Source organism: Jaculus jaculus, chromosome 7 (genome assembly GCF_020740685.1).
Source record: "Jaculus jaculus isolate mJacJac1 chromosome 7, mJacJac1.mat.Y.cur, whole genome shotgun sequence".
Lineage (NCBI taxonomy): Eukaryota > Metazoa > Chordata > Mammalia > Rodentia > Dipodidae > Jaculus > Jaculus jaculus.
The window spans coordinates 156,898,470-156,926,425 of record NC_059108.1 but is presented as its reverse complement, the minus strand read 5'-3'; the positions used below and the strand labels follow the sequence as shown (position 1 = coordinate 156,926,425).

Genomic DNA, 27,956 nt, shown 5'->3' with positions numbered 1-27,956 from the left:
CCTAGTACATGACCCCACCTCTTGCTATTTTTACACGAGTCAGTCATAATTCTGAAGAGTGCTCTTGAATATTGTATCAAACGATTATAACATTTTTTTGTTTTTCAGGTGTGGGAGCCCTCACTTTGTAGCTCAGGCTGACCTAGCACTAGGTATGTAGGCTAGACTGGCCATCCACTTGGAGCAAACCTCCTTCCCCTGCCTCCTGAGTGCTAGGATAACAGGCATGTGCCACCATATCTGGCTTGAAATTAATTTAAGGGGTTGGAGAGATGGCTTACTGATTAAGGTGCTTGCCTACAAAGCCCAAGAACCCAGGTTTGATTCCCTAGGACCCACATAAGCCAGATGCACAAGGTAGCACATACACCTGGAGTTCATTTGCAATGCCTAGAGGTCCTGGTGTGCCCATTCTCTGTCTCTTTTTCTCTCTCAAATAAATAAAAATATTTTTAAAAATAATTTAAGGAATAAACATGGCTTTGCTTTTTTGACTTAGGCGCCACCTGGTGACAGCCTCTGAATTGCAGAGCTGGGTTGCTGGTGTCAACTGGTGTTTCCAAGGGCACAGAGGCACCTCCTGGGCCCAGCCAGCATCATCCAGAAAAGGAACCACAGCTGCAGATGCTCATGTGCTGCCAGGTGATAGAAGAATGATTTATTAGAACAAATTCCATGATAAATCATATAAAATAACCATTTTCTGAAAGACATCCACAAGACCACCTGAGGACAATGCACAGACACCTCCAAGAAGCCAGGCAAGTAAGGTACCAATCCCAGGTCAAAGGCTGGAGGGACAGAGGAACACAAGGTGAGAAAGAACACCAACTTGTGCATTAAAAAAAAAAACAAAACATATAGTGGTGATCAGGGCAGGAGGCATGAACCAGAGGGATCCTGTACAACAGACAAAGGTGAGCAGCCACTGCTTGTTTCTAGGGGACAGGCTGTGGGCAACTGTGCAGGGCATGCAGGGAAGCAGTGGCTTAACAGGCCAGACTAGCACCTCCTCCAACAGACAGCAGGCTCTGGGAGTGGGGGCTGGGCACCCTGCCACTACCCCTACACGCATACGTAAACATAAGGTGGGCTGGGCAGAGGCACACAGGGCCCGTGCATGACTCTTTATCAGCCAAGTGTAAACTAAACAGGGAGACCCATACCACACCTGTGGGCTTCAGGTCCCCACCACAGCCACCTCTCCCCCAGCAGTGGGGCCCTGTCCAAGGGAAACACCCACACAAACGCAGGTGAGGTGCAGAACACACAGTCAAGGTGGAATTGCCCTCACCCCCAACCTAGCTAACAGGATCTTTGGCTTAATGCCTCCGCAGACATCAGCTGCCCACGTGGAGCAGCAGCAGAGGGGCCACACTCTGCTCACCCGGCAGTTCCCAGCTAATGAATCCTGAGAGACATAATTAGCCCTGGGCCTCCATGAGAGATCAGACCACAGGAGCCTGCTGCAGATGCCATTTCATACCCGCGGCATCCGGAAGGGCAGGGGTGAGGCCAAGGGCGGTCTCCCGTGGCTTAGACGACTGAGATGGGAGCTTCAGAATTCCCTTTTCCTGCCACTCTAGTGGAGCGCTCACCTGGAGCAAAAGGGCTGCCAGCCCACCCAGCCACATCCAGGCCTACTGGAAAGAAGCCAGGGGCCCTGTCCTACAGCGACTCAGCTGCAGTATGGAGGCCTGCCTGGGTGGCTCTGTGAGGACGCGTGCTTGGGTCTCATGTGCATCTTTGTGCACAGGCCAGCACTTGCTAGCCTAAGCTCACTCAGGAGGGCTCTCTGGGTCAGTCCCTAGAGTCAGTGGGCTTGGAAGTTGTATTGGCACCAAAAGCTTAGGGCTGTGGGGTTCCTGTCCCAAACACCTCCATGGACTGCTTGTCTGCCCAGAATGCTCCAGCTCCAGGCTCATGTGGGATCCACAAAGCAAATGACCTCCTTCCTGGACAGTCCAGGGACGTGATGAGCCTGCCCAGCTCCATATTTGGCACTGACTGGCTCCATGGTCCAGCCCTTTTCTCTCCCTGGTCTCAGGCCAGCACATAAACATCCAACAGGCCAGAACAGGGCTTCTCAGGCCCAGGTGGCATCTGGGTCAGGCCTGGCAGGGCACTGCAAAGAACAACTCTTTACTTTCAAGCTAATGACAAAAATGAGTGATGGAAAGGAAGTGGGTATGCAGCCTTGAGGGCTTTCCCTTCACAGGCGCTGTGCCAGGAGACCTGTGGGGGTGAGGGTGACTGCAGGGCTGGACAAGGTGGTTGGGGTTTTGGCTGGGGCTGAGGAGAGGGGGCCTGGGCATGGGAGGCATCTGCCCATGGGGTTATGGCACAAGTGGGGTTTTCACAGAGAACCACCTGTGTCCAGGCAGGTGAGCCATAGGATGGACACGCACAGGAAGGCTGGCCTGCTGGCCTTGCCTGCCCCACAGGCTAGATCAGAAACCTTTCAGCATCCGGGAGAAAGGTGGGCTCCGGGAGGCCAGGAGACCCACAGTTGGCCCGTTGAGGGAAGCTCCTGAGGGGCAGGGCTGGCAGCACGGTGTCTGAGGCAGGCAAAGATGGGCTCTGTACTGCTGGCCGACCCTTCCCAAGCCCCGGCTGAGTGGGCCCTACAGGAGGCCTGTTTCCCATGAGCAGGTCAAGGTTCATGCTGGGGTCCACGATGGCATTGATGACTGCAGAAGGAGTGCAAGGAGGATCAGGGAAGCAGAGGGTCTAGCTTGAGGCCCCTAAGGCCACCCTTGCCTGACCTGCCGGGGCCACACTCACCTTCTAGCTGCTTTTGTACACGTCGCAGTTCTTTCAGGATGGAGCTGATCTCCTGGGGTGGATGGAGAGGATAGATAGCAGGAATCGGGTGGTGGTTCAGACTAGCTGGGGTGAGGGAGGGGCATGGATAGGGTCCTCCTGCCCACCCAGCTCCAGTTCTCACCTTGTTGGAGGTCTTCAGGATGGGCACTTCATTCTCAGTGTTGATCCTGGCCTCCAGGTCCTCCCATGCCCGGCCTGTGTTCTGGAAGAGGATCCTAGGCAGCAGGCAGAGTAGGAATAAGGATGGGGACAGAACAGAGGCCAGCTCTGCCCTTCAGGAATGTCTTACAGCTAACTGTGGGTCCCCTGACCTTCTAAACTGATGTTACTCCCTGCCAGGTGCAAGGGGGAAACTGAGAAAAACAGGAGTAAGATGGTTGCTGGCTGATACTGTCCCGGGATTGTCAAGTGGCAGCAAGGGTCTCCTCAAGCACAGGGTCCCGGGAGGACATAGACACAGAGGTGGCACAGACACCACGCACTTATGCAGGAGTGATCAGCAGGCCCCGACTAAGCACGAGCACACGCGGCCTGCCGGGTGCATGCCGGACATGGAATGCAAGCCCCGGGAAGGTCTGACCAAATGTCCACGTCTGCATCGGTGCCCAAGCTCTGCAGACTCACTTCATCTTCTCAGCAAGGTGCTCTGTGTTTTCACGTATGGCATGTGACAGCTGGGACACTGGGTTCAGCATGAGGTTGTCAAAGATCACCTGGAAGGACTTGAGCATCAGCACCTCTATGGTGTCCCGGCCCCCCACCCCCCAGCCAGCTCACACACTGGACACTGGCCAAGGCATGCCCCACCCCAAAGCTACAGTGAGAGGAGGGCACCATGCCTCCTCACGGTTCCGAGGCCTTGTCTTGTTAGCTAGGGCATCCTCACGGCTGTCGTTCATGTTCTGGTCCAAGTCTCGAGAGTTCATGGAGCCAGGTGGCACCTTCTGAAAGTTGAGGCTGGCCTCTGGAATGCGTTGCACCAGCTGCAGAGGATGGAGCAGGGCATCATTACTCATCTGGCAGAGGGCAACCACCAGGAGGGGGACAGAGCACTCCACACAAACAGGTGACAGAAGCTCAGGACCCCAACCCAACGCTGACTCCCCTGGAAGGAGCACACAGCTGCATTCAAATCCCAGAACCCATGCTCTGGAGGACTCAGAGAAGAGCCAGTCCACAGGGACTCACTGCAGCCTCAAGCTCAGGATGAGTGAGGGGGCAGTGACCACAGCTACCACCACCTCCGTGGCATGTACACTGGGGAGCCCAGGATTCACCTCCTCACGGGCAGAGATGGTTGAGGCGGGGGTACTGGGCACATTCCCAAGGGAAGGACTACGGGTGGGCCCTGGTGAGCCCAGCGAGTCACCATCTCCTGCTACATCGTGGATCTCTCGGGCCAGGATGGCCACATCCTTCACCAGTGTCTGGCTCAGCCTGCAGTGGACAGGAAATACAGCAGGTTGTGTGGGGGTCCACCCAAGCACCATGTGAGGCAGTACTTGGTGAATGCAGACGCCTGAGCGTGTGGGCCTACAAGGATGGTAGACACCTTTAGGCTGCTGCTTCCCACCCATTAAAGCCAGCCATGGTGCTGCTGGACCCTCACAGCATTTGTAACTCAGCCACAGAATGTGTGGGCACCAACGGGCATCTGCCACTACAGGCATGGGAGGTGTGGACTGAGGCCATAGTAGTTTCTGACTCTAAGAATCAGAGCTGGGTGGAGGGTGGGGCAGGCAGACCTAGATACCATGGCTCTCCCAGCAGGGCTGAGGGCCAAGTTCTGGCCACACCACAGGGACACATACCTCAACCCTGACAAGGGCCCCAGGTTTGTCCCAGTGAAGCACCTGGGCAGCCAGAAAACATAAGACAGTGCAGCTTCTGCTGTCCTGAGGTCCCCGACTGGGTCCAAGCAGAGCTCCCAGACTTATAGGCCCCTCCACAGAGGACCACATCCTATGTCACCTGCCCTATAGGCTCTTTTTGACCCAAGACTAGAGATTCCCTGTGGCTGTTTTCATGGGGATATCCCCACTGTCCCACCCAGGCATCTTTGGCACTCCAGTACCAATAGTCACCACCAAGTCCACATTGGGCCCACTCCCTGCCCAGGGCCATGCCACCAGATGCCCCAAGGCCATTGTCACATGTACCATCTAGCAGCATACTCTGCCCTCCACCTGGACTGCCCAGACCCCTCCCCCAGCTGCACCCTCAAGACTGTTCCCCTTTGGCCCCAACCACTGTACCATTAGAAAGCACTGGAGTATGTCCTCCTGAGTGCTCCACTCAGCCCACCTCACACTGCCTGTAGCTGCCCTAGGAGCACTCTGCTGGGGACAGTCCTTTCATTTCCTGTGCGTTGCTGCCTTCTCTCTTTCCTCATGGCCCAGATTAGGGCTGGGGAACCCCACCTCATCCAGGTGCCAGGTGTTTCTCCCAGAAGACCTCCTCCTCCATGGCTAGCCTATCTTTTCCCCATGACCCCACATGAGCTCACTCAACTCCTGCTTCAAGTGGCAGGACCACCTGCCTCTGGCTGCCTCTCACCTGGCACTTCCGAAACTCTGAAGCTCAGCAGCCTCAACAGAAATAGCTGGTGTCAACCTGGGCCCTGCCCCTTCTATAAGACTCAGTACTTGGTCATCATGGCACTGACCACTGCTCAGTGAGTCACCCCTGGTACTACCCTTCAGGTGTCTAGAGGATGACCATGCGAGGAAGTTTACTTCTCACAAAAACCTTGGTCAGATCACCAACTTGAATTCAAGTTTCTGTACCTCCCTCCACCCACTCAAACCATCCACCTACCTATCCATCCACCCAATATCCACTTTCTTTCATCAACCCACTCTTCTACTCATTCATTTATCCATTCACCACCCCTGTAAACATTCCCCAAGCCTACCCAGGGTCAGAAGTAGAACCCAGCCCGGTCTTACCCTCGGCTGTTTGCTCACCTGGCGATCTCAGCGATCTCGGCTGTCTGCACGATGAAGCCATAGGGATCAGGCTCCTCCTCGTCGTCATCTGTGTCCCGAGGGCCAGGGATCCGGGAGCGAGCCCGGCCAGAGCTACCAGCCCGCGGGGTCTGCGTGGCTGTTGAAGCATGGGAGCGTGTATGTTTGGGGGAGCCGTGATGGGACCCATATTCCTCCTCGGAGGTGGACGTATAATCCGAGCCCTGCTGCCGGCGACGCGTGTCTTGGGAGAGTGGATTGGTTTCAGAAGCAAGAACAGAACAGACAGCACTCAGTACCTTGGTGGCCCCAGGGTTCCTCTGGGCAAGGGCCCTGTGCTGCAAGACAGGCTGCATCACAGCTGGCACCACTACATTCAGAAAACCCTCAGCCAAAGCCAATACCTGCCAAGCTCCAGGGAACATGAGGCCACTGCCAGCCCAGAGGGCATGCAGGGCCAGAGGCTTAATACTCCTGGGGCCAACACAGCATCCCAATGAGGTGGTCTGTGCCTAATGGGATGGGAACCACACCTTGGGTGCTAGGAAGAGGTGCTTGACAGAAAATGGGGAAAGCCACACCCAAGGAACAGATATGATGCCACAGGACTGGACCACACAGGTTGGTGTTGTCAGTCCACAGCTAACCCAGGCTAAGTTTCCACAGCCCTTATTAGACCCATGTCCTCGGGTATGACCCGAGGCAGGTCAGGTCCTGCTCTGAGCCCCCAGCAGCTTTGAGAGCAAACTCAGTGCGGCTAAAAGTGGGAAGGGCTTGCATGCAGTGCATGCTAACCAGGCAGGGTCGGAAGGGAAGAGCAGGTTCCCCCAAGCAGAGATCCTCAGCCCAGGCAGCCGTCACATCTCTGCCCTATCCCATCCTGCTCAATGGGTCTAGCAGGCTGAAAGGGGTCACAGGAGGATGCCAGGAGGCAGGGTAGTTGAGTGCAACCAGCCTGGGCAGAAGCAGTCATGCCAATGAGAGGAACTTAAGCACCTCAGCTCAAACCAATCCACTCAAGTCCACTTGGGCTCCCTTGGAGGGTTAGACAGAGGCTGTGTGGACAGGACTTTTGGCCACCCCAGGCAGGGGGCCAGGCGGCTCCAGCACTCTGTCCCTTTCCACTATACACACGGGAGCTCCGAGGGCAAGGTGGGGTGCTGCTCATGAAGTCAGACACAGCCCTCCTAGGCCAGGAGCTCTGTGCCTTCAAGAGTCTCAGAGATCCTCCCACCAGCTACCACCAGGCTTCACAGCCACAGCAGAATGAAGGGGAGAACTACAGTAAAGCCCTGCTCAGCCTGGACAGGCAGCTCACACCTCTACGTGGGCTTCAGGCGTTATCAGAGTCTCCAGCCAACGTACGTAAAAAGTGGCAGTGCCAGCCCAAAGGCCTACTAAGGGAACAGGAGGCACTATGGAGCGGGCCTTCTGCCCATACGGGCTCTATGGGCTCACTTGGCCAGTGTACATATGTGTGCAGGCCTACAACATGTCCACTCAGCTTTGACAACAGAGGCTCAGTGGCTCAGACCAGCTGGTGGCCATCTTGCCCTAGCCACCTGCCCACCCACCAGCCTGCTTCCCACTGTCCCACACTCACTGGAGGAGTATCTGGCACTGCCCGGGCGGGCCCTGCTGAAGGGCTGGCGTGGGCCCATGGTGGCTGCGCTGGCAGCAGCCTTCCTGGCAGCAGCACGGGCCTCAGCCATGGTGGGTTTACGGCTGGTGCAGGACAGCTCAGCGCTGCGGCCAGAGAAGCCAGTGCGAGCAGGGACTGCCTCAGAGTCACTGGGCCCTGTGAAGGAGCCAGCACGCTTCCGGGGCATAGCTAGGATGTCCAAGCGTGTCAGCTTCTTGGCTTGTTCAGCAGCTGGCCGGCTTGCTGGCTCAGAGTTGGCAGGGGCCCCACGTTCACCATCCAAAGCCTCAGTGTCTGAGGCATCCCCCAGGCGGGCTCGCCTGAGCCGGGAGGCCCTGGTGGGCCGTGGAGTAGACAGGCTGTTGGAGCGGGTCAGTGCCTGCTGCACCTTCTGGGCAGGGGTGGAACTGCGGCTCTGCTCCTCCCTGGCAGCTGGGGATGGTGGAGGGGCAGCTGGTTTCCGACGTGGCCCTGGTCGATTTGCCCCAGTAACCTCAGAGGTTAAATGGTTGGAGCTGGGTGGGTGGGCAAGGGGGGTGACCCGCTCTTCATCAGGCCAGTCCAAGGACCCTTGAGGCCCATGGCCACGCCGCACACCTAGGCGCCTTGTGGGCTCTCCACGGCTGAGGTCTGCTGGTCCTGGTACCCGTTGCTGCTTCTCAGACAGCCGCTCCCGGGTACTGTTCAGGGTGACGCCCCCAGGGTCTGTTGCTGCCGGTGGGGACAGCAGGCTGTCCTTCTGTGGCCCTGAGGCCTGGGGAGTTGTTGGGCTAGGTCCATTCTTGCCACTGAGCAGGCTGATGGTGCTGGCTGTGTCCACATCTGAATCCCCTGAGAGGGAGTCCTCTGGAGGCCTGGGTGTGTTGCCCCCATCACACTCTTCATCTGCAGATTTGGAGAACAGCCGGGCCTCCAGGGCCGCCAGAGCCGTCTCAGTTTCTTTCAAGATCAGGTGAGTGTCCTGTGTGTGGAAGTCCATGCGTGAGGCCCGTGCTGTTGCAAGGTCCTGCAGCAGTGGGTGGCTGGAGATGTGGGGAAGCTTGCCAGGCACTGGGGATCCACTGGTTGGCTCCTTGGTAAAGCTCTCTTGCCGGATGAAGGACAATGCCTCCTTGGGTGGAGCCAGGTCAGACTCTGGGGATTGCCCACTGGCCAGGGTCTCCTTTGGCGGGGCTGGTTCTGGGTCTGGGGACCGCCCGCTGTGAAGCTGAATGACCATCCTCCCGCTGCTGCTGACATAGAGGCCATCCCTTGCTGGGGGGCTTGCCTGAGTCACCTGCCCTGGGCCGACCATTTCCCCAGAAGTCACAAATGGTTTCCTGGAGAAGGTGGCCTCCCCATTCTGGTTACTGATAAAGAAAGTGGTGGAGACTGGCTCCCCAGGGGCCCTTGGTGAGCGCCGCCCCCTGGCCCATGCCAGTTCCTCCTGCCGCTCAGTGCTTGGCTCAGCACCCCGGCCCCCATCTGACCCACTGGCATCACTAAGGCTGTCAGGGTCCAAGTCTTCTTGGCTTATAAGGTGGTTGGCCTGCTCACTGCTCAGCTCTGGTGGCCCTGGGCCACTCCGCCTTGCAGCCTCAGGACCTGCAGGGCTGTCAGCTCTACCACTGGGCAGCTGAGGAAGCAGTCGCCGAGTGCGCACAGGCAGAGGCCCCTCAGGCTCTCCAGGTCTACGTCCAGGGCTGTCCTCTGCAAAGCACAATGGCAGTGCAGTTAGTGGCTACAGGCTTGCAGCCCCTGCATGCACATGGAGGTTCAGCCCTCTAGGCATAGGGCAAGGTAGACAATGCCTTTATGCCTGTGGTCAGGGGCTGAAGGCTAGCCTGGCACAGTGCCCAACCCCTACAGCATCCCTAGGGTCACATACCAATAAGGCCAGGGTCTGAGTAGCTGTCAGCCAGGCTGGCCCAGCGGGACACCCACTTCTGAGCCCCAGGAGAGCCTGGAACCAGGAGGCCCTGAAGAGAGAAGGGCAAGAGCGTTTATCTACAATCCTGGAGGCACCGGCCCATTATAGCCAGTACCTGCTCTATGCAAGACCCATGTAAAAGCAGTCAGGTCCCTGTGACCTCCCAGTCCTGTGTGACCCTGTAACTGCCAACAGGACAGCTCAGTCAGAGGCTCAGAACTCAGCCCCAGGTCAGTGGTTCCACCAGCCCTGCCCGCGGCAGCAGGTAAATACGGCTCTTCGGAAAAGGCCCAACCCTCATCATACATCTGCTGACTTCAGGCTGTGGCCCCTGTTCCTGCTTCCGCCCTTCCTGTAGTGGGCAACCCGCTTTGTACCTGCTGCTCCATCTGGGGGGCCATGCCTGCTGGCCGGGACGCAAACTCTTGCAGTAAAGCCATCCGCTGGGCCACATCCCCATCACTGGACTCATCTTTGTCCCCTCTGATAACTGGGCGGAAGGTGGCTGATGACACTCTGGAGAGTTCAGGAGACTCAAACACACCAAAAACCTGCCAGGAGATAGCACCAAGCGTCAGAGGTACCTGGCTCTCCACCCCTGCGCAGACAAGGCAGGGACAACAGCACAGCTCTGGCCAGGTAAGAGGCAGGACCAAGTCCAGCCCTGCCTGCGGGGCCTCCTGCCCAGCTGACCCAGAGACAGGAGCCACAGCTGGGCTGCAGCAGGTCAAGATGCACCCCACCCCTTCCTGTTCCACGGCCCTCCCCACAAAGGGACTGCCCTGGCCACCTGCCACACCTGGTCAATCATCTTCCGAGCCTCTTCCACTTCCCTGTCCTGTGCCTCTGTCTCAATGGTGTAGGTGCCTGCGTCACTGACGCTGTCGTCCTCCTCCTGTCTACGTGTCTTGGTCAGCTGGGGGTCCATAGGGGGAGGTGGAGTGGTTGAAGGGGTCACAGGGCTGGCCTCACGGGGTGTCAGGGGGGTGGGCAGAATCGGGGGCACCTTCTCAGGGGCAGGCCGTGTAGCCGGGGAGCTGTCCCTCAGACACTGGGCCATGAAGTCTTGAGCTAGGCGGGAACGGCGTCCCACACTGCCAAAAGGGCGGGCAGTGGCACGAGGGGCAGGTGAGGTGCTGCCCAACCGTTCTTCTGTCTTCTCCCGCTTGAGTGAACTGGCCCTCTGGGGTCCTGAGATGCTGCCTGCCACTCTGGCAGGGGCACCTGGACGCTCTCTGTCAGCAGCCCCAGGGCCTCGACGCTTATCCACCTTAGGGTCCCCAAGTGGGGTGTGTGTGAAGGACTGTGAGCGCTTCTTGCGGGGTGTGTCCTCATCAAAGAACTCGATGACAAAGGCCTGCTGGTTATGCAGAAGCTCCTGAGGGTCCCGCTTGATCTGCCTCTGTAGCCGCACCTGCTCCCCACTGGCCTCTGTAGGAGTTCCAGCTGCTGAGGCTGCCTTGGCTAAGGGGTCCTCTGAGTCACTCTGAGTGCCATCTTCATGCTTGTGGCCTGGGAAGAGCCCAACTCATCAGCTGACAGTGATCAGTCTTAGAGAGCCTTACCACCCCATGCCCTAGAGGAGTGGACCCACAGTCTCACATGTGTTAGGAGCTATGTCATCCCACGTCACCGGGAGCCTAGCACATGCAGCCAAGCTGTGCAGACATCAGATACTACCTTCCAGATCAAACAGGTATTTCTTTTTTTTAAAATTATTTATTTATTTTAATTTTTAAATTTTTATTAACATTTTCCATGATTATAAAAAAATATCCCATGGTAATTCCCTCCCTCCCCGCTGACACTTTCCCCTTTGAAATTCCATTCTACATCATATTACCTCCCCCAAACAGGTATTTCTTGAGTAATTCGTTGGAAAATAAATACCAGCCCAACTACCCAGGCCCTCAATAGCACAGAAGCAAGCAAGCCCAGATAGCCTGTGGGGCTTTTGGGACTGACCCACCAGCTGGTGGGCACTCACCTTTCAGGGTACGGGTGTGTATGGGAAGGTCACTCTTGGTGCTGTGGCGGTCATCCCCTGGACCAGTCCGGCGCAGCAGACTCGGGTCATTCTGTACCAGCCAGTCGGCTACCTTGGTCTCCGCAGAGACCATCTCCACAGGTGTGGCTTCCTTGCCAGGGGGCCGCCGCTGGCGCAGGGAGAACTTGGTGATGTGATCCTTGATCTTCACCTTGCCGGGGCTGCAATCGTCAAACTCAATAGTGAAGGAAGCATGGCTCTGCACCACAGGGGCCGGCCGGCCACCATCTGCCTCCTGGTCCTTTGTGGGCACTTCCTGTTCTGACACCTCGTGAGGGCGTGGGAGCTGGGGGGTCTCCTTCGTGGGGATCTCAAAGTAGCTGGGCTCTCGCCGGAATGAGTGGACTGGTGGATCCACAGGGGCACGACAGCCATCCAGCTCGCCACCCTGCTGCACCAGCTCCTTGGGGCACTCTGAGTGAGGAAAGAGGTCCTCAGGCAAGGCCTCAAGATAGCATGCCCCACCACTGCCTTCAGTCTCCTGCTCAGGTACCCCAAAACCCAGCCACGTCTCTCATGCATGCTCTTCACAGTGCTGGGAGGGCTCACAGCCTAGGCACAGAGACCCACCTGGATAGGGCTCCTCCTGGCGCCGGTCCTCAGGCGCAGCCACACTGTCATCCTCACCCCACCAGGAGGGTTGCCCATACAGGGGAGTGCGGTAAGCCACCGCCTCTGGGGGAGATGGAAAGTTCAGACTCTGGGTCATTATGGCTCCCAACAGGCAGCTCTGGTGCCAGACCCTGGTGTCAGCTTCAAGATGGGACCCCCGGCTGCCCAAGCCCATGGCCAGTTGCTGAACACCCTGAGTCTGTTTTAGCATCTGTGGAGAGAAACCACCACCAGCCCTCCTGGGACTCTTCCCTGTCCTGGTGCGACCCAGGCTTCTCTCAGGTGGCAATGCAGAAATGGTTATTGGTGGGAGATATGAGTCCCAGGGAGCAGCCCTCCCCAGGATGGACAGGCAGCCCCTCAGCTCTGTGAGATAGTGGGAGCCCACACCCAGATCCAGCCTCTCTCGACCACAAATGGGTAGCTCTGAGGCTGAACCACTTTGATACATTTGCTTGAATTATTGGCTACAAGTGGACTTCAGTTGCCCCAAGGCAGGGTGCTGGCTCTGATGCTCAAAATAGTCCCAAGCCCTTTCCGTCCCAGTTTACCCTGGAGCCACCGCAATCTCTGTCACTGGCCCAGCGGCTCACAGTTAGGCAGCAGGGTCCCAAGACCAGGTCAACTGTCAGGCACCAAGTGTCCTCACAAAATGGAGGATGTCCCTACATGTCATGTATGCATGCTTCCTCCTGCCCAGGGACCCTATTTAAAAATCAGCATATGGACTGGAGAGATTGCTTAGTCATTAAGGTGCTTGCCTGTGAAACCTAAGGACTCATGCTTGACTTTCCAGGTCCCATGTAAGCCAGATGCAGTGACACAAGTACACAAGGTCACACATGCACACAAGATGGCACATGCATGTGGAGTTCAATTGCAGTGGCTGGAGGCCCTAGCGTGCCAATTCTGTTCCCCTCTATTACAAAAAAAAGGCCAAGTCTTTTGGGATTTCTGTCCCCGCCCCAATCAGCAAATTTTCATTGTACAAAATGATGGGTGTCATTATGTTTTTATTTATTTACTTTATGAGAGCAAGACAGAGAGCAAGAGAGAGAAGTGGCATGCCAAGGCCTCTAGCACTGCAATCAAACCCCAGATGCATACTATACCTGTGTACAGGGTCATCTTTTGCATCTGGCTTACTTGGGTTCTAGGGAGTCAAACCTGGGGTCTTAGGCTTTGCAGGCAACCGCTTTAATCTCCAAGCCATCTCTCCAGCCCAAAATAGTGAGTTTTATTATGTCATTCTTAACAGTATCACGCACTTCAATTTTACTTCTCCATCCAATCACCTCTCCTGTCCTCCCACTGGCCTAAGGATCTAATTCTTGACCCAGTGTTGTACCCAGTGACCCCTCAGGCAGGAGGTATGCACTGCTGGGCAGTGCTCTTCCAGCTGTTGGCCCCAACCCACCCTGGGTCCCCAAAGTGCTGTGTCTGCTCTGCAGGGCTGAGGAACTCACTTGCCCAGCTGGCCACACCTGCCACAACCTTGGGGACAACTCTGAACCACTATCGCCAGCTGTGTGCCTTCACAGCCTGAACACTGACAGGTGCTCTGAGCAGCTCAGGTGACTGTCTGGATACCTTCCCAGTTCCCAGTGCTCATCCCATCAGTAAGCAAGAGCTGGGCTCTGAAGGTGGAAGGCTTGCTGCTCAGGGTACACCTGCATACCAACCAGATGCTAGATATAAAGGCTGGCCCAAAGAACACAGTGGATATGGGTGAAGGCTAGGGCAGCAGAGTCACCCTCCTGGCACTGGTGGGACAGGGAGTCTGGGTCCCTGGACAAGCCTTCCATGCACAATACTCCCAGCCACTGCAAACCCAGCTAGGAGTCATACATACCTCCTATTACTAGTCTGCCCTTGTGCCACCCAGAAGCCACTATCCACCTCTACAATGGCTACTCAAAGGCACAAACTACACATCACTATGTACTTACCCATCCCATCCCTGATGGCCATGTCATCCGAAGAATCAAGCCCAGACACCTGACTTCAGGTAGCTTAGACACACCACCCTCCTCCACCTACCTGCTACAGATCACAAGGGTGGCCTAGTGGCCCATCAACTGCAGGAGGCCTTTGGGCCTGAACGGGCGTGCATGGGCAGTTATGTACAGATATGAATAAAAAGAGCCCATGTGTGAGCAAACCTGGACCCTGGCTGCTGAGCAGTGCTATCAGCAGGGGATTGTAAGATGAGGGCAGGGGAAAACGTGTATTTGGGGAGGAAGAGAGGTAGATTAGGGAAGGATGGCATATAGTGAAGGGAGGGGGCAAAGTGAGAGGAGGCCGAAGTAGAGGTGGGCAGGGCCCGGGGTCAGCTGTGTGTATTCACCCTTTCCCTGTCAGTTCCTGCCCCACCCCAGGGCATACCTGCTCCAGGTCTTCGGTCTCCCTTCTCTGGCCTGGGGTGCGAGGACTCACAGTAGGGTGTATGCTCTGGAAGCACCTCACCCATCTTGGGCAAGGAGCCCTTGACACTCATTTGCAGCTGGCTGGTATACTTCTCATGCTGTGGGTAGGCAGGCATGGTGAGGGATGGGGTGCCCACTCACTTGAAAAGCAGCTCAGGGTATGGGGCAAATGGCTTAGGCCTACAGAGCTTTGGGGGACAGCTGGAGATTGCTTTCTGGGGGAGGAGAAAGCAGGTAGGGACTACAAGCAGACAGCCTTAGAGACTGTCACCCCCAGGCCCTACAGAGTATTCCCAGGGCAGGTAGGCAGCTGCATGACCCCTTATTGCACAAGTACATTTGGAAAACTGGCTAAGGTAAAACCAACCACACAAGGCTCACAGTGGGGCTCAGAACTCTGTGACCCATGCAAGGTGAGGAGCAAGGAGACGTCTACCTGCTATGTCCCCCAGGACCCTCACAACCCAAATAGGGCTCAGGTCAATGTGACTCCAATATACTGTTCCAAAGGCCCTCTGCCCTCTAGTGGTCTCCACTTGCCTCCTTTCTGTCCCCATTTGGTGGCCTTATTAGGACTATCTCTGTACTCAAGGTGCTGGGAGGGTCCCAGGGGCCACGTGAGGGGGGGTATGGCCCCCACCTTGCTTGACCCACCCATGGTACAATCTGACCCCTTCCAGGTAACCCTGGTATCTCCCTCTCATGGCTCTCTCTCTTTCCTAGCTCAGTATGAATGGTTGTGTCTAAGACAGATACAAAATCTCCTAGGGCCCAAGGCCAGGTCTGATAGGGCTCAGAAAAAAAAAAAAGCCCATCAGCTTTAGTGGCCAACAACTGCCCTTACCTTCCCTAGCTTCACCATCTGTCACTACCCTTCCCAGCTTCCCCTGCCATAGACAGCTTGTGCATCAACCTGGGGATAATAACCACTTTCCCACCTGCTGGACTGGGCTATCCAGCAGGGCAGGCCAAGTGGGACTGGTTCACAGCAGCTGCAGCCAGGACATGGCACCCAGGAGAGATGGTAGCAGGGGCAGATCCTGTCTGGTGGTGGGGATGAGCCTCACAGGTTGGGGAGGCAGGTCCTGGGGGGGTCCTGTCTGGTACTAACCTTGAGTGCCTCCTCAGGCACACGGTGTTGCACACGCTCTAGAACGTACATGTTGGAATGTGGCTGCCTATTAAGGAGAACAGCACAGGAGGAGAGGGCAGGACCTGTGCACAAGGTTGGTACTGGGGTCCAGTGGAGTGCCAGTGAGCTGACTTAAGCACTCTCGGAGGTGGGAGAGGCCCAGCTACAGACGCTATGCTGGCAGCAAAGACCATCCAGCCAGGACTCTGGATCCCAAGGAGTAAGGCTTATTCCCTAGCCCATATGACCTCAGGCTGGGCACATAGGTGGGCAGGCAGCAGGGGCTGGAAGCCCATGAAATTCCACACCAGTAGGGAGAGTCCAGCTTAGACTCATCCTTGGCACTCCTAGGCCTGAGGGCCTCAACTGTGATCCAGCAGCACACCCTGCTCTAGGACAGGAGCATAGGGGCATCCCTCAGTGAAAGGATATCGTAGCCAAAGCGGATGACGTCATTGAGCTTCAGTGTTACGTATTTCTGGTCGGGGATGCGTACATCATTCACAAAAGTCTAGAGAGGAAGGAGGGTAGGAACTGAGCAAGTCGGCCTGTGGCCTGGCTGTACTCCATGTCCCATGAGCCAGCAGACCTTTAAGGCAGCAGGACGTACAGGGCCCAAGTCAGAGCAGGATGACACTGGACCAGCCACCCCACAGACCCTCTCATGCCAGTGGGCAGCACAGAAAGGCCTGCTTGCAAGAGGCGCCTGTGAAGGAGGACTGTCATCTGAAGGGCAGGTTCAAGGGTGAGGGGTGCAGGACAGAGGCTGAGAGCAGGCTTACATACTGAAACTGTGTGATGGCCCTCCATCCACCAAACACAGAAAGAAAGGAGATCTGGACAGGCTCTCTGTCCAGTTCAACACACAAGGACCCCGAGAAGCCCTCTCTCTCTTTAGCTCACCACACTCAGCTCCTTTCACCCCTATACTTGCGACCTCCCACCTGCCCTGGTAACTTTTCACAGGAGAGGACATGCCTTCATACTTGAATGGAGGCTCACTTCCCAGCTCAGTGCCTCCCTTGCCTACCAGAAGGGTCTTCTGTCTAGCCCAGAGAGTCTTCCTGGTCTCTGTTGCTGCTTGGGTAGGTATGGTCGGGGTGGGTGGGGCCAGGGTGGGACACAGCACACTCACCCCATTGAGACTGCCCAGATCCTTCACCCAGTGCTCATCGCGGTCTTGGTCGTAGTTGATGACAGCATGCTGCTTGTCCACGCTACGGGACTGGAGAGGAATACGGACGGTCCCCATGCTGCCCACACCCATCACCACACCAACACCGACTCCCCTGAGCCCGACAGTATGTTTCTGTCACAGCCATTCAGCCACTGGAGCAGGCCACAAGAACTCAGCAAGACACCAGAGCCACTCTACCTTCTGCGGCCACCCCAGCCCCTCCCTCCATAACCACCCTTCCCAGCACCCTGCTCCCAACTGGGACTTAGCTCCTGGGTAAGTGTGGGAGAGAGTGGGAATCCTCTGGTCATCTAGGACAGGCAGGGGAGGCTAGACCAGGTCCACCAAAGCAAGAAAGGGCAACAAGAAAGCCACAGGGGCACACAAAAACCTATGTAGTAGACACATATGTACCACTTGTGGCACCTGGTCATCCATCCAGCTCCCATGCTCTATGCTGGCAGACAGGGCTCATTTTCAGCACTTGCCCACACCTGAGCACACACATATACTTTGACATGTACAGGGTACTTCTATTCTGAATAACTCTGCCTTCTTACTTAGGCCCCTCCTGAGGAGTCACCCCAGCTTCCTCATATGGTTGGCCTCAGCTGCCCAACTGGAGGTCCACAGCTGGACTGCTCCCTCTCCCCCGAGAACAGAAGCAGGGACAGGGTCATATTCTACTTACTTAGGTGCTTCCAGAGTGGGCCCTTGTCACCCAGGCCATAGGCCAGCTACCAGATACTGAGTGCCATGCCCACCTCCGTTCCCACACCATGGATCAGCTGTGCTGCTGGGGGGCAGTGCTGTCTGGGTGGTAGCCACCTGGCTGGTTGCTTCTGTTCCTCCCCCACCTAAGAAACTGAAGACCTGGAGCCCAACCTAAGATGGGCCAGCCAGGGAAGCCACTGACCCCTTGATGACAGCATGAGAGCCAGGTAGCATCTCCCAGACACCAAGGTCTACCTCCAAAGCACAATGTGAGAGTAACAACACTACCCCTAATGCAGGAGTGCTCTGCCATGCAGGGTGGCCCAGGACCAGGCTATCAGCTCACAAGCCAGGGCATGAGCCATCCAGTTGGTCACTCAGGGCTTCCCAGGCAACCTGCCACCACCACATAGCCCTTTTTCCTCTCAGGCACTCTTCCTCTGCTCTGCTCCCCCAAAGCAACCAGTGTTCAGGAGCAGCACCCATCCCAAGGACTAGAAGTTTCCAGGGCCAGGTACTGATCAGAGGCAGGGGAATGGACATGAGCCCTGGCCCAGCCTGCCTCCACTGATGACCATCCAGCTGACAGAAGCCTCACTTCCATTACCCAGCAGGGCACCAGGGCAGGTACTAGAGACGGGATTCCAACAGGGTGGGCTCCAGGGGCTGGGGGGTCATGATAGGGCTGCAGTGAGAGCTAGGAAAGGCAGCAAAAGGAGGGAAGGTGGGTAGAAGCATTACTCTGGACCTTCTGCCCTCCCAGGAAAGTCATCAACTTTGAGATTTCTGGCTCCAGTCCCACCTGGGCCAGTCGAAGTCCTCATCCACAGCAATGCCCATGGCTGCCTGCTTCCTCCTCCTCTGGTCCTATAGAACGCAGTCTGAGGCCAGGCCAGCACCATCCTGCCCACTGGAATCCCACCCTGGCCTCTGTGGCAGGGGCTCTCCTCCACCTCCACCCTTCCCTGTGCACAGGCCAGCAACTCCTCCATGTCTTACCAGACACATGAGCCCTCAGGGCAGGAGGGACTCACTGCCTCAGGGCAAGCATCAGACCTAAGGGTGTGGGGACAGAGCTATGGGGTATGGTCCAGAACACCACCAGGGCCTTCTGACCTGAGGTGAATGGGATGACATTCACCTGATCTCTGGAGGATATCCAACTGACTGTTTTGGCCTAGACTATTCCCTTCCCACAAATCTTAGACCCTGTGGGCCTGACAACTTGTTTCAGCTACTAACCCTTTAGACCTCCCTCCGGGCACTTCAGCCTGCTCTGTCCTGTAGGAATGCCCTTGGTCACTCCCAGATACCCACCCTGCAGGTCTTTGTACTCAGCAGATCTAACTCTGTCCCCAAACTATAGCCACTCCCCATCCTGGTCTTACCTGGCCCTTGCCATCATTCTGACTTGGCTATGCTCCAGGTTAACTCCTTGTGTTTCCCCTGGCCCAAGAAGAGCATCGGACTGGTCTCTCTGGGAGCCCTGGGCCTGGGGACCCCTCCAAACCTTCCTCCTTATCAGCCAGTCAGATACCAGCCACATCATGTTTGCACCTGACCTGGATCCTAGCCTACCTTCTCTTCCAGCAGGATGCTTCCCACCCTGCCTCAGTTTCCAAGTTCTCTGACTTGACACAGTGTACCTACTGGCCCCATTCACACTAGGCCTAAGCTGCCCTCACACTCCCAGGGCCACACCTCTATTGCTGGCACTCCTGGCAAGCCCCTCCCAGATTGCAGAGGGGCCAGGAATCTAGGGCATCCCTGCCAAAAATCTCCCTCCACCAACACCTAAGGCCAGAAACAAACTCCATACAGCCACATCCACATGCTCAGGGGCTAGAAGCCAGCCCAGCTAGAAGGGCAGTCCTGGGCAACTACACTCAGGAATGAATTCGTCTAGGGCCTGGAAGGGAACACCATGTGGCAGAAATTAGGCAAACATAGACACATGATGAAGCTGGAAGAACATCAGACACATGAGGTGGGGGAAGGCCTAATAACCTATGCTCACTTATTAGAAAGACACATTTCCAGGCTGGGAAGATGGCTCACCTGTTAAAAGCACTTGCTTACAAGGCTGCAGGTCTGAGCTCAATTCCCCACCCATCTAAAGCTGTACACAAAAAATGGCACAAAGGCTGGAGAGATGGTTTAGCGGTTAAAGCGCTTGCCTGCAAAGCCAAAGGACCCAGGTTTGACTCCCCAGGACCCACTTAAGCCAGATGCACAAGGGGGCACATGCATCTAGAATTCATTTGCAGTGGCTGGAGGCCCTAGTGTGCCCATTCTCTCTCTCAGATAAATTACAAAAAAAAAGTTTTTTTAAGGTGGCACAAGCATCTGTGATTCCCTTGGCAATGGGAAGTAGAGCCAGGAGAGTCCTGAAGCTGGGGGCCAATTAGACTGACAGACAAGCAGTGGCAAACAAAAACAAGGGAGACCATCTCGGAAAGCAGAGGGCTGGGGACTTGGCTAAGTGGTTAGCTGCACTTCAAGCACAAGCATGATGGCCTGAAACTGCCCAAGTTCAAATCTCCAGACCCCACATAAAACAGTTGAACATGACCAGGCATGCTTGTAAGCCCAGTCCCACAGGGGAGCAGAGACCTGAGAATCAACAGAGCCCCACAAGCTCCAGAACCAGTGAAAAAAAAAATTCTGACTAAAAAATAATATCAGGTCCGGCGTGGTAGCACATGCCTTTACTCCCAGCGCTCAGGAGGCAGAAGTAGGAGGATCACTGTGAATTCAAGGCCAACCTGAGACTACATGGTGAATTCCAGGTCAGCCTGGACTAGAGTGAGACTCTACCTTGAAAAAAAAAAAAAATAGTAAAAAAGGTTTCCAAACTGCACATGTGATACCCTCCATGGCATAAAGCCCTGTCTTGGCTGTGTAGAGCCAGCAGTGGTCACACCCAGGCTCTGGGCACACCCTTCTGCCAACTCAACCAAAGAAGAGCCACAGGCGCCAGCAGCAGCTGGCTGGACTCCTACAGGGATTCCAAGGCTACGCGAGTAGCTCTGAGTTAAGATGTGAGCATCCAAAGTCTGGGTGCACATGCAGTGGCATGCACACATGTGAATCGTGTCTGCGCATAGATACGTTGGTGCATATGGGCACATAGGCACCTGCATGCACACCTGCATGTTTGTATCATGCAGCTTATCTCTGCTAGGCACTGGCTCTGCATCAGGCCCACACTAGAAGCACCATGCTGAGTACACAGCAGGCCCTGCAAGTGTGGCTGGTGGATGACATGCAGCCACAGGACACAACTCCTCCCCTCTGCTCTACCTGGTCCGAGCTATGGCCTCTCTTGCTCGGTTTGGCCCTGCTCAGGTTACCACACTCCCCTAGAAACCCCGTCTCCCACAGCCTTCCTCCGCATCAGCAACCCCTCTCCTTCAAAGGCCCTTCCTCCTGGCCCTCAGCTGCTCTGCTGTTCCCTGCTGCTGGGTCTGGTCAGCTCTGGGTTCCCCCAGCTCCACCCACAGTACTACCTTCTTGCACTTTCCCCCACACAGGGAGTGAGAGTTGTCATGTGCATGTCTCCTGCCTGGAGCAGAGAGAACATGTGCTGACATGGAGAAGGAGCTGGATGAGGAGATGTCCAAAGGAGAGGCTGGGGACTTTTCAGGATCAGAGAGGTGAATGGAAGAAGAAGCTGACTTGTGGGAGTGGTTGTGATGGGAGTGGTGGAGTTGGGCAGGAGGTAGATGTGTAACCAGACCCTGCAAGCCTCAGACAGAGGTGAGGGAGCAGGAAAGGGAATGGTAGGCAGGGACTCTGGCAGGGTTGAAAGTGGAGGGGACAATGATAACACTGGGGCTACTTTGAGAGGTCTCAGAGCAGACATAGGAGTCTAGAAGCTGGGGCCAGGGCAGGTGCAAGATAATATATAATCATCTGGCCACTACGCAGTCAAGAGGGCAGGGGGACCATGAGGAGAGGTGCCAGGGAAAAGCTAAGGAAGGAGTCACCACATAGGCAAAGGTCTGAGGCACAGAAAGGGCACCTGGGACAGGAAAAGGAGGGTTGTGTTATGAGGACATGGGCCAGAGGGTGGGGATACAGGGCAGGGTGATTGTGTGGAGGTGAGGCGCTTCCTAATGGGGTAGCTCTGCAGGGAGGGAGGGATAGAGCAGTCTGGCAGGAGCACATAGACTGAGAGGGTAAGAGGAAGGGGTGGCTGAGCCAGGCCAGCAGGGCAAGGGCAGGGTGAGGCTGCCATGTGGGGAGCTGGGGGACTCTGGCCTTCCTGCATGCACTCTGCACTTACAAGACCCCCAGTTTCAGCTAGGTTCCTCAGGTGGGATGAAGATGCCTCTTACACAGCCATCCCTGCACCCAGAACAGGAAAGGGCAGACACAGGGCTGCCTGGCATGGAGAAGTTGCTGTTGGCTCCAGCTGAGCTCAGGGCTCCACCACCGACAGGCCTAAGCACTGAGGACCAGGCCCCGTGGCCGCTCGGCGCACTGTGGTCTCTCCACCAAAGTGGGGTGGGGGTTCTTACATGCAGGGATAGGACAGGGATCAGACAGAAGGAATACACATGCTGGGTCCCCAGAACCCTGGGCTTAATTCTGACTCCTCCCAAAGGCCCAAGGTGTCTCCTCCAAGAGGCCCTCCCGGGAACCCTGGGAAAGATGGCATGGCCACTGCTATGCTGGTATGTAGACAACACCATGACATACCATGGGAGAACCAACCAGACCGAGCTATGGGCCCAAGTGTGGGGCAGAGCCTGTGGCTCCAACTGTCCTATTCCTTCCTGCCTTACAATCTTTATGCTGTTAAGTGATTAAAAGCCTTCAAAAGCTGTGTATGTGTGAGTGTGTGTGTTTCTTCTGTGGGGTGTGTATGTGGTGTGTGTGTATGTGTGTATGTGTGTAGGTAGGTAGGTCAGAAGACAAGCTCAGGTATCATCCTCCGGTATGTTATCCATCTCTTTGTTGAGGCAGGATCTTTCGTGGCCTGGAGCTTGCCAATTAGGCTAGACTACATACAGGGTCAGTGAATTCCAGCCTGCTTCCACCTCTCCAGAGTTGGTATTACAGGTGCGCACCATCATACTGGTCATTTACATGTGTACTGAGGACCTAACTCAGGTCCTCAGGCTTGCAAAGCAAGCACTAGATGGACTGAGTCATCTTCCCCACCCAAAAGCTACTTTATGATGTGTGAAAATTACAGGAAACTGACCTCTCGGCATCTCTAAGTGAATAAGCACCACTGACAGCCACATGTTCTGTACCTGGCCTACACTGTCTCATGCTATGCCAGCAAGGCCACACGATGGCTGTGGGAACACAGCCCTTCTCAGAATTCCTGGCTCCTCTCCACCTGCCAGAAATAAGAATGGGCAGCAGGGGGCTGTGTTCTTCAAGAGACCTAGGAGTCTGAACACCCCAATGATGAGGTGACTGGGTTGTTTAATCCAGGCACATTAGAGGGTGCCTGGGGAGAAGCCAGATGCTAACTAAGCTCAGTTCATTCAGTGTGACAAGACACGTTAGGCTGGGTACTTTGTAAGGGACACAAACTCACTGCTTATGATGCTGGGAGTACAAAATTAAGATACCACACACAGAGGGCCTCAAAAACACCACCTTCTATCTGGGACCCCACTCGTCATAAAGAGTGAACAAGTTGCCATGGGCACTGTTGTAAGGATCTTAATCCCATGCATGAGGACCCTCATACCTCTAAAGGTCTACTTCTTAATACCATTCTACTGGGGACCATGTTCAGCATGTGAATGAGGAGATACAAACTCTTGGACAGTAACAGGTGTTGGGCTGAGCTGGTCTTGGACAGAGGTTGTGTCAACACTTGTTGCCCAACTGGCTGTGCTCTAGTCCAAGCCCAGACCACCTTGCACATAGGAACCATGAGTGGAGCCAGTACCCATTCTAGGACACACCGGGCAGTGGTCCTACACTCAAGCAGACTCCTCAGCCAGACTAGACATGGTCACAAAAAGTCCTATAAAGAGGGGTTGGAGAGATGGCTTAGTAGTTAAGGCGCTTGCCTGTGAAGCCTAAGGACCTAGGTTCAATTCCCCAGGACCCAGGTAAGCCAGATGCACAAGGTGGTACATGCATCTGGAGTTCATATGCAGTGGCTGGAGGCCCTGGCACACCCATTCTCTCCCCCCCCCTCCAATTTATATATACACAGATACACATATACATATATTTTTAAAGGGGGCATGAAGCCCAGGGCCCATGTGCCATGTTGGAGTAGAAGCAGGTTAGGGCTATAAGGACCTGAATCATTCACATAGACAAAGGACAACACTCAGGGTAGGATGGACCCTACAGAGTCAATATATCACCCCACTCTTTGTTCCCAAGCAGCCAGATGCATGAGCCCCCAAAGGCCAAGTCAGACTCTCAGACCCAGCGTGGAGAAGTGCCAGCCATGCTAGCCTTTCTGGTCAAAGAAAAGACTCTTCTTGCAAGGGAACCATGAAAAGGTCATTAGCACCAAACTTCACCTGGACACATTCAGGAACAAAACCACCAGGTCTGCCCTCAGGCAGCTCCTACGGTGGGACACAGACATGAAGCCATTTTTCAGTGCCTTCCAAGATATGCCCTTAGCTTCATCAGTACAAGGACACCTTTTTACCCATCCCAGGACCCTGGACTTGAGCATGTTCTGTCATAAATAGGTCTTATACACAGGGACAGGAGCTGGTACCTACCAATGTACATCCACTCCCCAGCACATGCCCACCTGTGGGTCCAGTTAGCGATGCCTGAACTTGGGATGTACTCAGAGTGCCTCAGCAAGACATCCTGCGGTAGCTTGGGGTATCTTTATTTCCCTGAGGGCCCCACCCTCCCAGGCCAGAGGAGCCATCCCTCACCTGCAACATGAGCTCACACTCATCGCGCCCAACGAAGATGAGCTCACGGGGAAGCCGGTGGCGGGTGCCGCTGCTGCTCACTAGGAACCATGATGTGACGCTCATCTTGACACTGCGAAGGCCTGTCTGGCCCTGGAGAAGAATGGTCAGCTATGGGACTTCCTAGCTTGGGCCTCAGTCCCCCACACCTACCCAAGGCCATCACAGACCTGCCCTCTGAGTCTCAAGCTGGCTGCTTCCAAAGATGCTGGGCTCAAGCACATCAGGCATTCCCCAATGGTGGCCCAGGTCACACTACAAACTCTGGCATAACCTGCCCTGCCCACCACATCCACTTGTGGACCCCACATTTGCCATCAAGGTTTCAGGACCTCCCTTGTCCTCCAGTCCCCATCACATCCTTTCTCTCTCTAGGGGACGGGGTTTGTGCATCTCCAGCCATATTGCCCCGAGTGTGAACCCATATGTCCATTTGACCCAAGTAGCTCCTCTCAAGTGGTACTCAGCATGGTCCACAGGGATCTCCAAAACATGCACTCTGACAAGAGCAGCTTCTCCTAGTAGGACATTCTGAAAGTCCTGGGACAAGAGGGAAGTCCTTGGAGCAAAGGACTGTCTCTCACTATAGGGCCCAATGCAAAATAAAAATGTATGCCAGATTCAAACATGACTCTAACCTCAAAAGCAGAGCATGAACCCAAGCATGGATCTTTAGGTGCTCTGTGTGGGTCCAAGCCCCTGTGTGTCATGACCCAGCTCACACTATAGAGAGCAATAGGAGTGGGCTGGGGTGTGGTTCAGTGTCACAGCACTTGCCAGGTGGGTGTCAGACCTTGGGTTTGAACACCGGCACAGGAAAAAAAAAAAAAAAACTCACAAGAAGACAGCTGGAGTGAGACAGAGGAGCCTCAGAAACAACAGGATTAGCCAAGAAGATTTATTAAAAAGTCAAAACAAGCTGGGCATGGTGGCACACGCCTTTAATCCCAGCACTCGGGAGGCAGAGGTAGGAGGATCACTGTGAGTTCGAGGCCAGCCTGAGACTACATAGTGAATTCCAGGTAGAAGGATGGCCATGAGTTTGAGGCTACCCTTAGATTACATAGTAAATTCCAGGTTAGCCTGAGCTAGAGTGGAAACCCTACCTTGGGGGGGGGGGGGAAAGAAAGAAAGAAATCAAAGCAGGGCTGGAGAAATGGCTTAGCAGTTAAGGTGCTTGCCTACAAGACCAAAGAACCCAATTTCAATTCCCCAGGACCCACATAAGCCAGATGTACAAGGAGGTGCATGCATCTGGATGGAGATCATTTGCAATGGCAGAAGGCCCTGGAGCGCCCATTCTCTCTGTCTCTATCTGCCCCTTTCCCTCCCTCCTTCCCTCTTTCTCTCTCTCAAATAAATAAAATAATTTTTTTAAAAGAAATGAAAGCAGAAACATGTGACAGAGGTAAAAATGGAGGCCTTGGGGAGCAGAGAAGGGCCACAGCACAGGAGACATGCACGGAGAGGGAAGGGAATGGGGAGAGACGACCTGGTGCTGCAGTTGGACAGGTAGGGACCATTGCTGAGACAAGGACAGTCACACAGCCCCACCCCCACCCCATGCCTCCCAGGAAGCGACACAGATCTCACCAGTCACTCCCAGCTGTGGGTCAGGGACAAGCCCTGTCCTGCAATGCCAAATGGCCACACCCAGAGGCAGGGCACCTCCAGGTGTCAGCTCCCATCCAAGTGGGTAGTGGGCAAGACCCAGAAGAGGCGCTGCTCACCTGCGAATGCCTAGGTCACCATGCTTCCCTAGCACACCTCCCCTCAGGAAGCAGGAGGAAGATGAAGAAACCCACCTGAGAGATACCTCCAGGTGGCGAATGCACCCTCCTAGGGTCCCAACTTCCTTAGGCACAGCCTTCAGAGAGGGAGGGACTCCTGGCCAAAGAGACAGGCATCAATGCCCCGGTGACCATGGACCCTACAGGGTCTCCATGGCTCAACCTCCAATAACCCCAAGTCCAGCTGGTAGAGGTGACAGGGCTCTCTAGGGAGCTCCCAAATTGTGTACTAGCCCAGCCCAGCCCCTCATCTGTGCCATCATCTGCTGCCAGTTTAATTGTGGCCAGCAGGTATGGGGATTTACCATAGAGGAGGGAGAGGCCAAGCCCTAGAGCCTGTTCACTGGGGCTGTGCCAGAGCCAGGCTACCCGGGAAAGGCCTGGGAGCCCGGGCTGCTCCCCATCAGTTTGCAGCCGATTGGGGGCCAAGCTGGGCTGGGCAGGCCTGGTCATCGTTGCTAGGAGGGAGAATACACCCCAAACATGTGCCCTCAGCCTCCCCAACCAGAACAGCCATCGCCTGGAGGTGAAGGAGGAGGTGGCATTGCGAATGCGTTGGGGCACTGGGCAGGAGGAGCTGGAAGGAGTGGACACACCAAGGTTCCCTCGGGCCGCCGACAGGCCGGAGGATACAGGGACAGTAGGGAGACGGCGGTGGCGAACGGAGGAGAGGCCGGGAGAGAGAGGAGGAAGACGGAGGGAGGGAGAGAAGGAGGGAGGGACGGCGGGAGGAGGGGGCCGGGCGGCAGGGAGGAGGTCTGGAGGCGGGCGCGCCAGGCCCGGAGGGGGAGGGAGCGGCGTAGTCTCCTGAATCAGCGCCGGCCGATCCCGGCCAGGCGGGTGGGGAGCCGGCGCCCAGGTCTACCCGTTCGGCAGGCCGCGTAGCCGCGCGCGGGGCCAGGCCGGGTCGCCGGTGCCCAGACCTGGGCGGCCGCGGCGGCCGGCAGCGCTGGGCCAGGTGTGCGGGGCGGCCACAGTCTCCCCGAGCCTTTGTCCGGGCACGCGCAGGTGCCGGGGCCGGAGGCCCAGCGCGTCCTACCTGCGCTCCGCTAGGCCGGCGGTTCTCTCGGCTCGGCGCGGCTCGCCGTCCCTCCCTCCGGGCGCGACCCGGCCCCCCGCCCGCCTGCCAGGCCGGCCGAGCGCTGCGCGGGGCCGCCGCCTAGGACATGCCCGGCGCGGCCCGCACGCCGGCGGCAGCCCCGAGCGAGCCCACGGGCAGAGCGGCGGCCGGCGGCCTCGCGCGGCGGCTCCCCTGACGTCCACGGCGGCACGCCCCGCCCCGCCCCGGGCTCGCCCCGCCCCGGGCCCGGCCCGCCCCCGGAAACCTGGTTAGGGAGGCACGGCCGCGCAGGTGAGCCGGACCTCGCTGGCCCCGCCCCAGGCCCGGCGGGCTTCCCCTCCCCTGCCCTCCTCCCGGGCCAGCCCACCCGCCCCGCGCCACCGCAGGGGCCCCCGCACAGGCGCTCCCTCCCTCTCGGCTGGGCCCTGCGCTTACCTGTCTGTCCACCCTGTCCAGCCGCCCGGGCCCCTGCCCAGCCTCTCCTCACTCCCCGCCCCCACCCGTCCACTCGGACCCCTGGCCGCGGCCTTCCGGGTCTCTCCGCCTGACCCGGGTCCCCTTCTCACCCTCTCCAGCAGCTCTGCCCGCACTCAGGGCACCCGACCCCCACCTCCGCGGCTGTGGCCTCGCCCTCGCCCGCCCCGGGAGCTGCGGGACCGGCCCCTGGGCGTCGGGCGGGACCTGGCGCCCCGCAGCCGTGCGTCCTGGCCCGGAGCCCGAGGGTTGACGCTT

General features: G+C 56.5%; 1 protein-coding gene across 1 annotated transcript; it reads right to left on the bottom strand.

Annotated features, from left to right (window-relative positions):
- Window positions 1-633: 633 nt before the first annotated feature.
- Cep170b (centrosomal protein 170B) lies at window positions 634-27,277 on the bottom strand. Its single transcript, XM_045154107.1, has 20 exons — window positions 27,204-27,277; window positions 26,180-26,261; window positions 24,336-24,467; window positions 16,696-16,785; window positions 15,993-16,071; window positions 15,540-15,598; window positions 14,388-14,526; window positions 11,961-12,065; window positions 11,331-11,804; window positions 10,143-10,855; window positions 9,721-9,894; window positions 9,302-9,392; window positions 7,396-9,123; window positions 5,793-6,036; window positions 4,104-4,263; window positions 3,666-3,809; window positions 3,451-3,539; window positions 2,948-3,041; window positions 2,785-2,836; window positions 634-2,690 (listed from the first exon to the last, which is right to left on the bottom strand). The coding sequence occupies exons 3-20, from the start codon at window positions 24,438-24,440 to the stop codon at window positions 2,446-2,448; spliced, it is 4,785 nt and encodes a 1,594-aa protein (XP_045010042.1). The 5' UTR covers window positions 24,441-24,467; window positions 26,180-26,261; window positions 27,204-27,277; the 3' UTR covers window positions 634-2,445.
- Between the last annotated feature and the right edge of the window lie 679 nt (window positions 27,278-27,956).

Bases quoted from the DNA above. Each gene is read 5' to 3' on its own strand.
- Cep170b (XM_045154107.1), bottom strand. From the start codon at position 24,440: ATGAGCGTCACATCATGGTTCCTAGTGAGCAGCAGCGGCACCCGCCAC. The intron at 4,264-5,792 runs GTGAGCAAACAG...TGTCCACTGCAG, and splicing joins GAGATCGCTGAGATCGCCAG to GCTGAGCCAGACACTGGTGA. The intron at 2,691-2,784 runs GTGAGTGTGGCC...CTCCTTCTGCAG, and splicing joins TGTACAAAAGCAGCTAGAAG to TCATCAATGCCATCGTGGAC.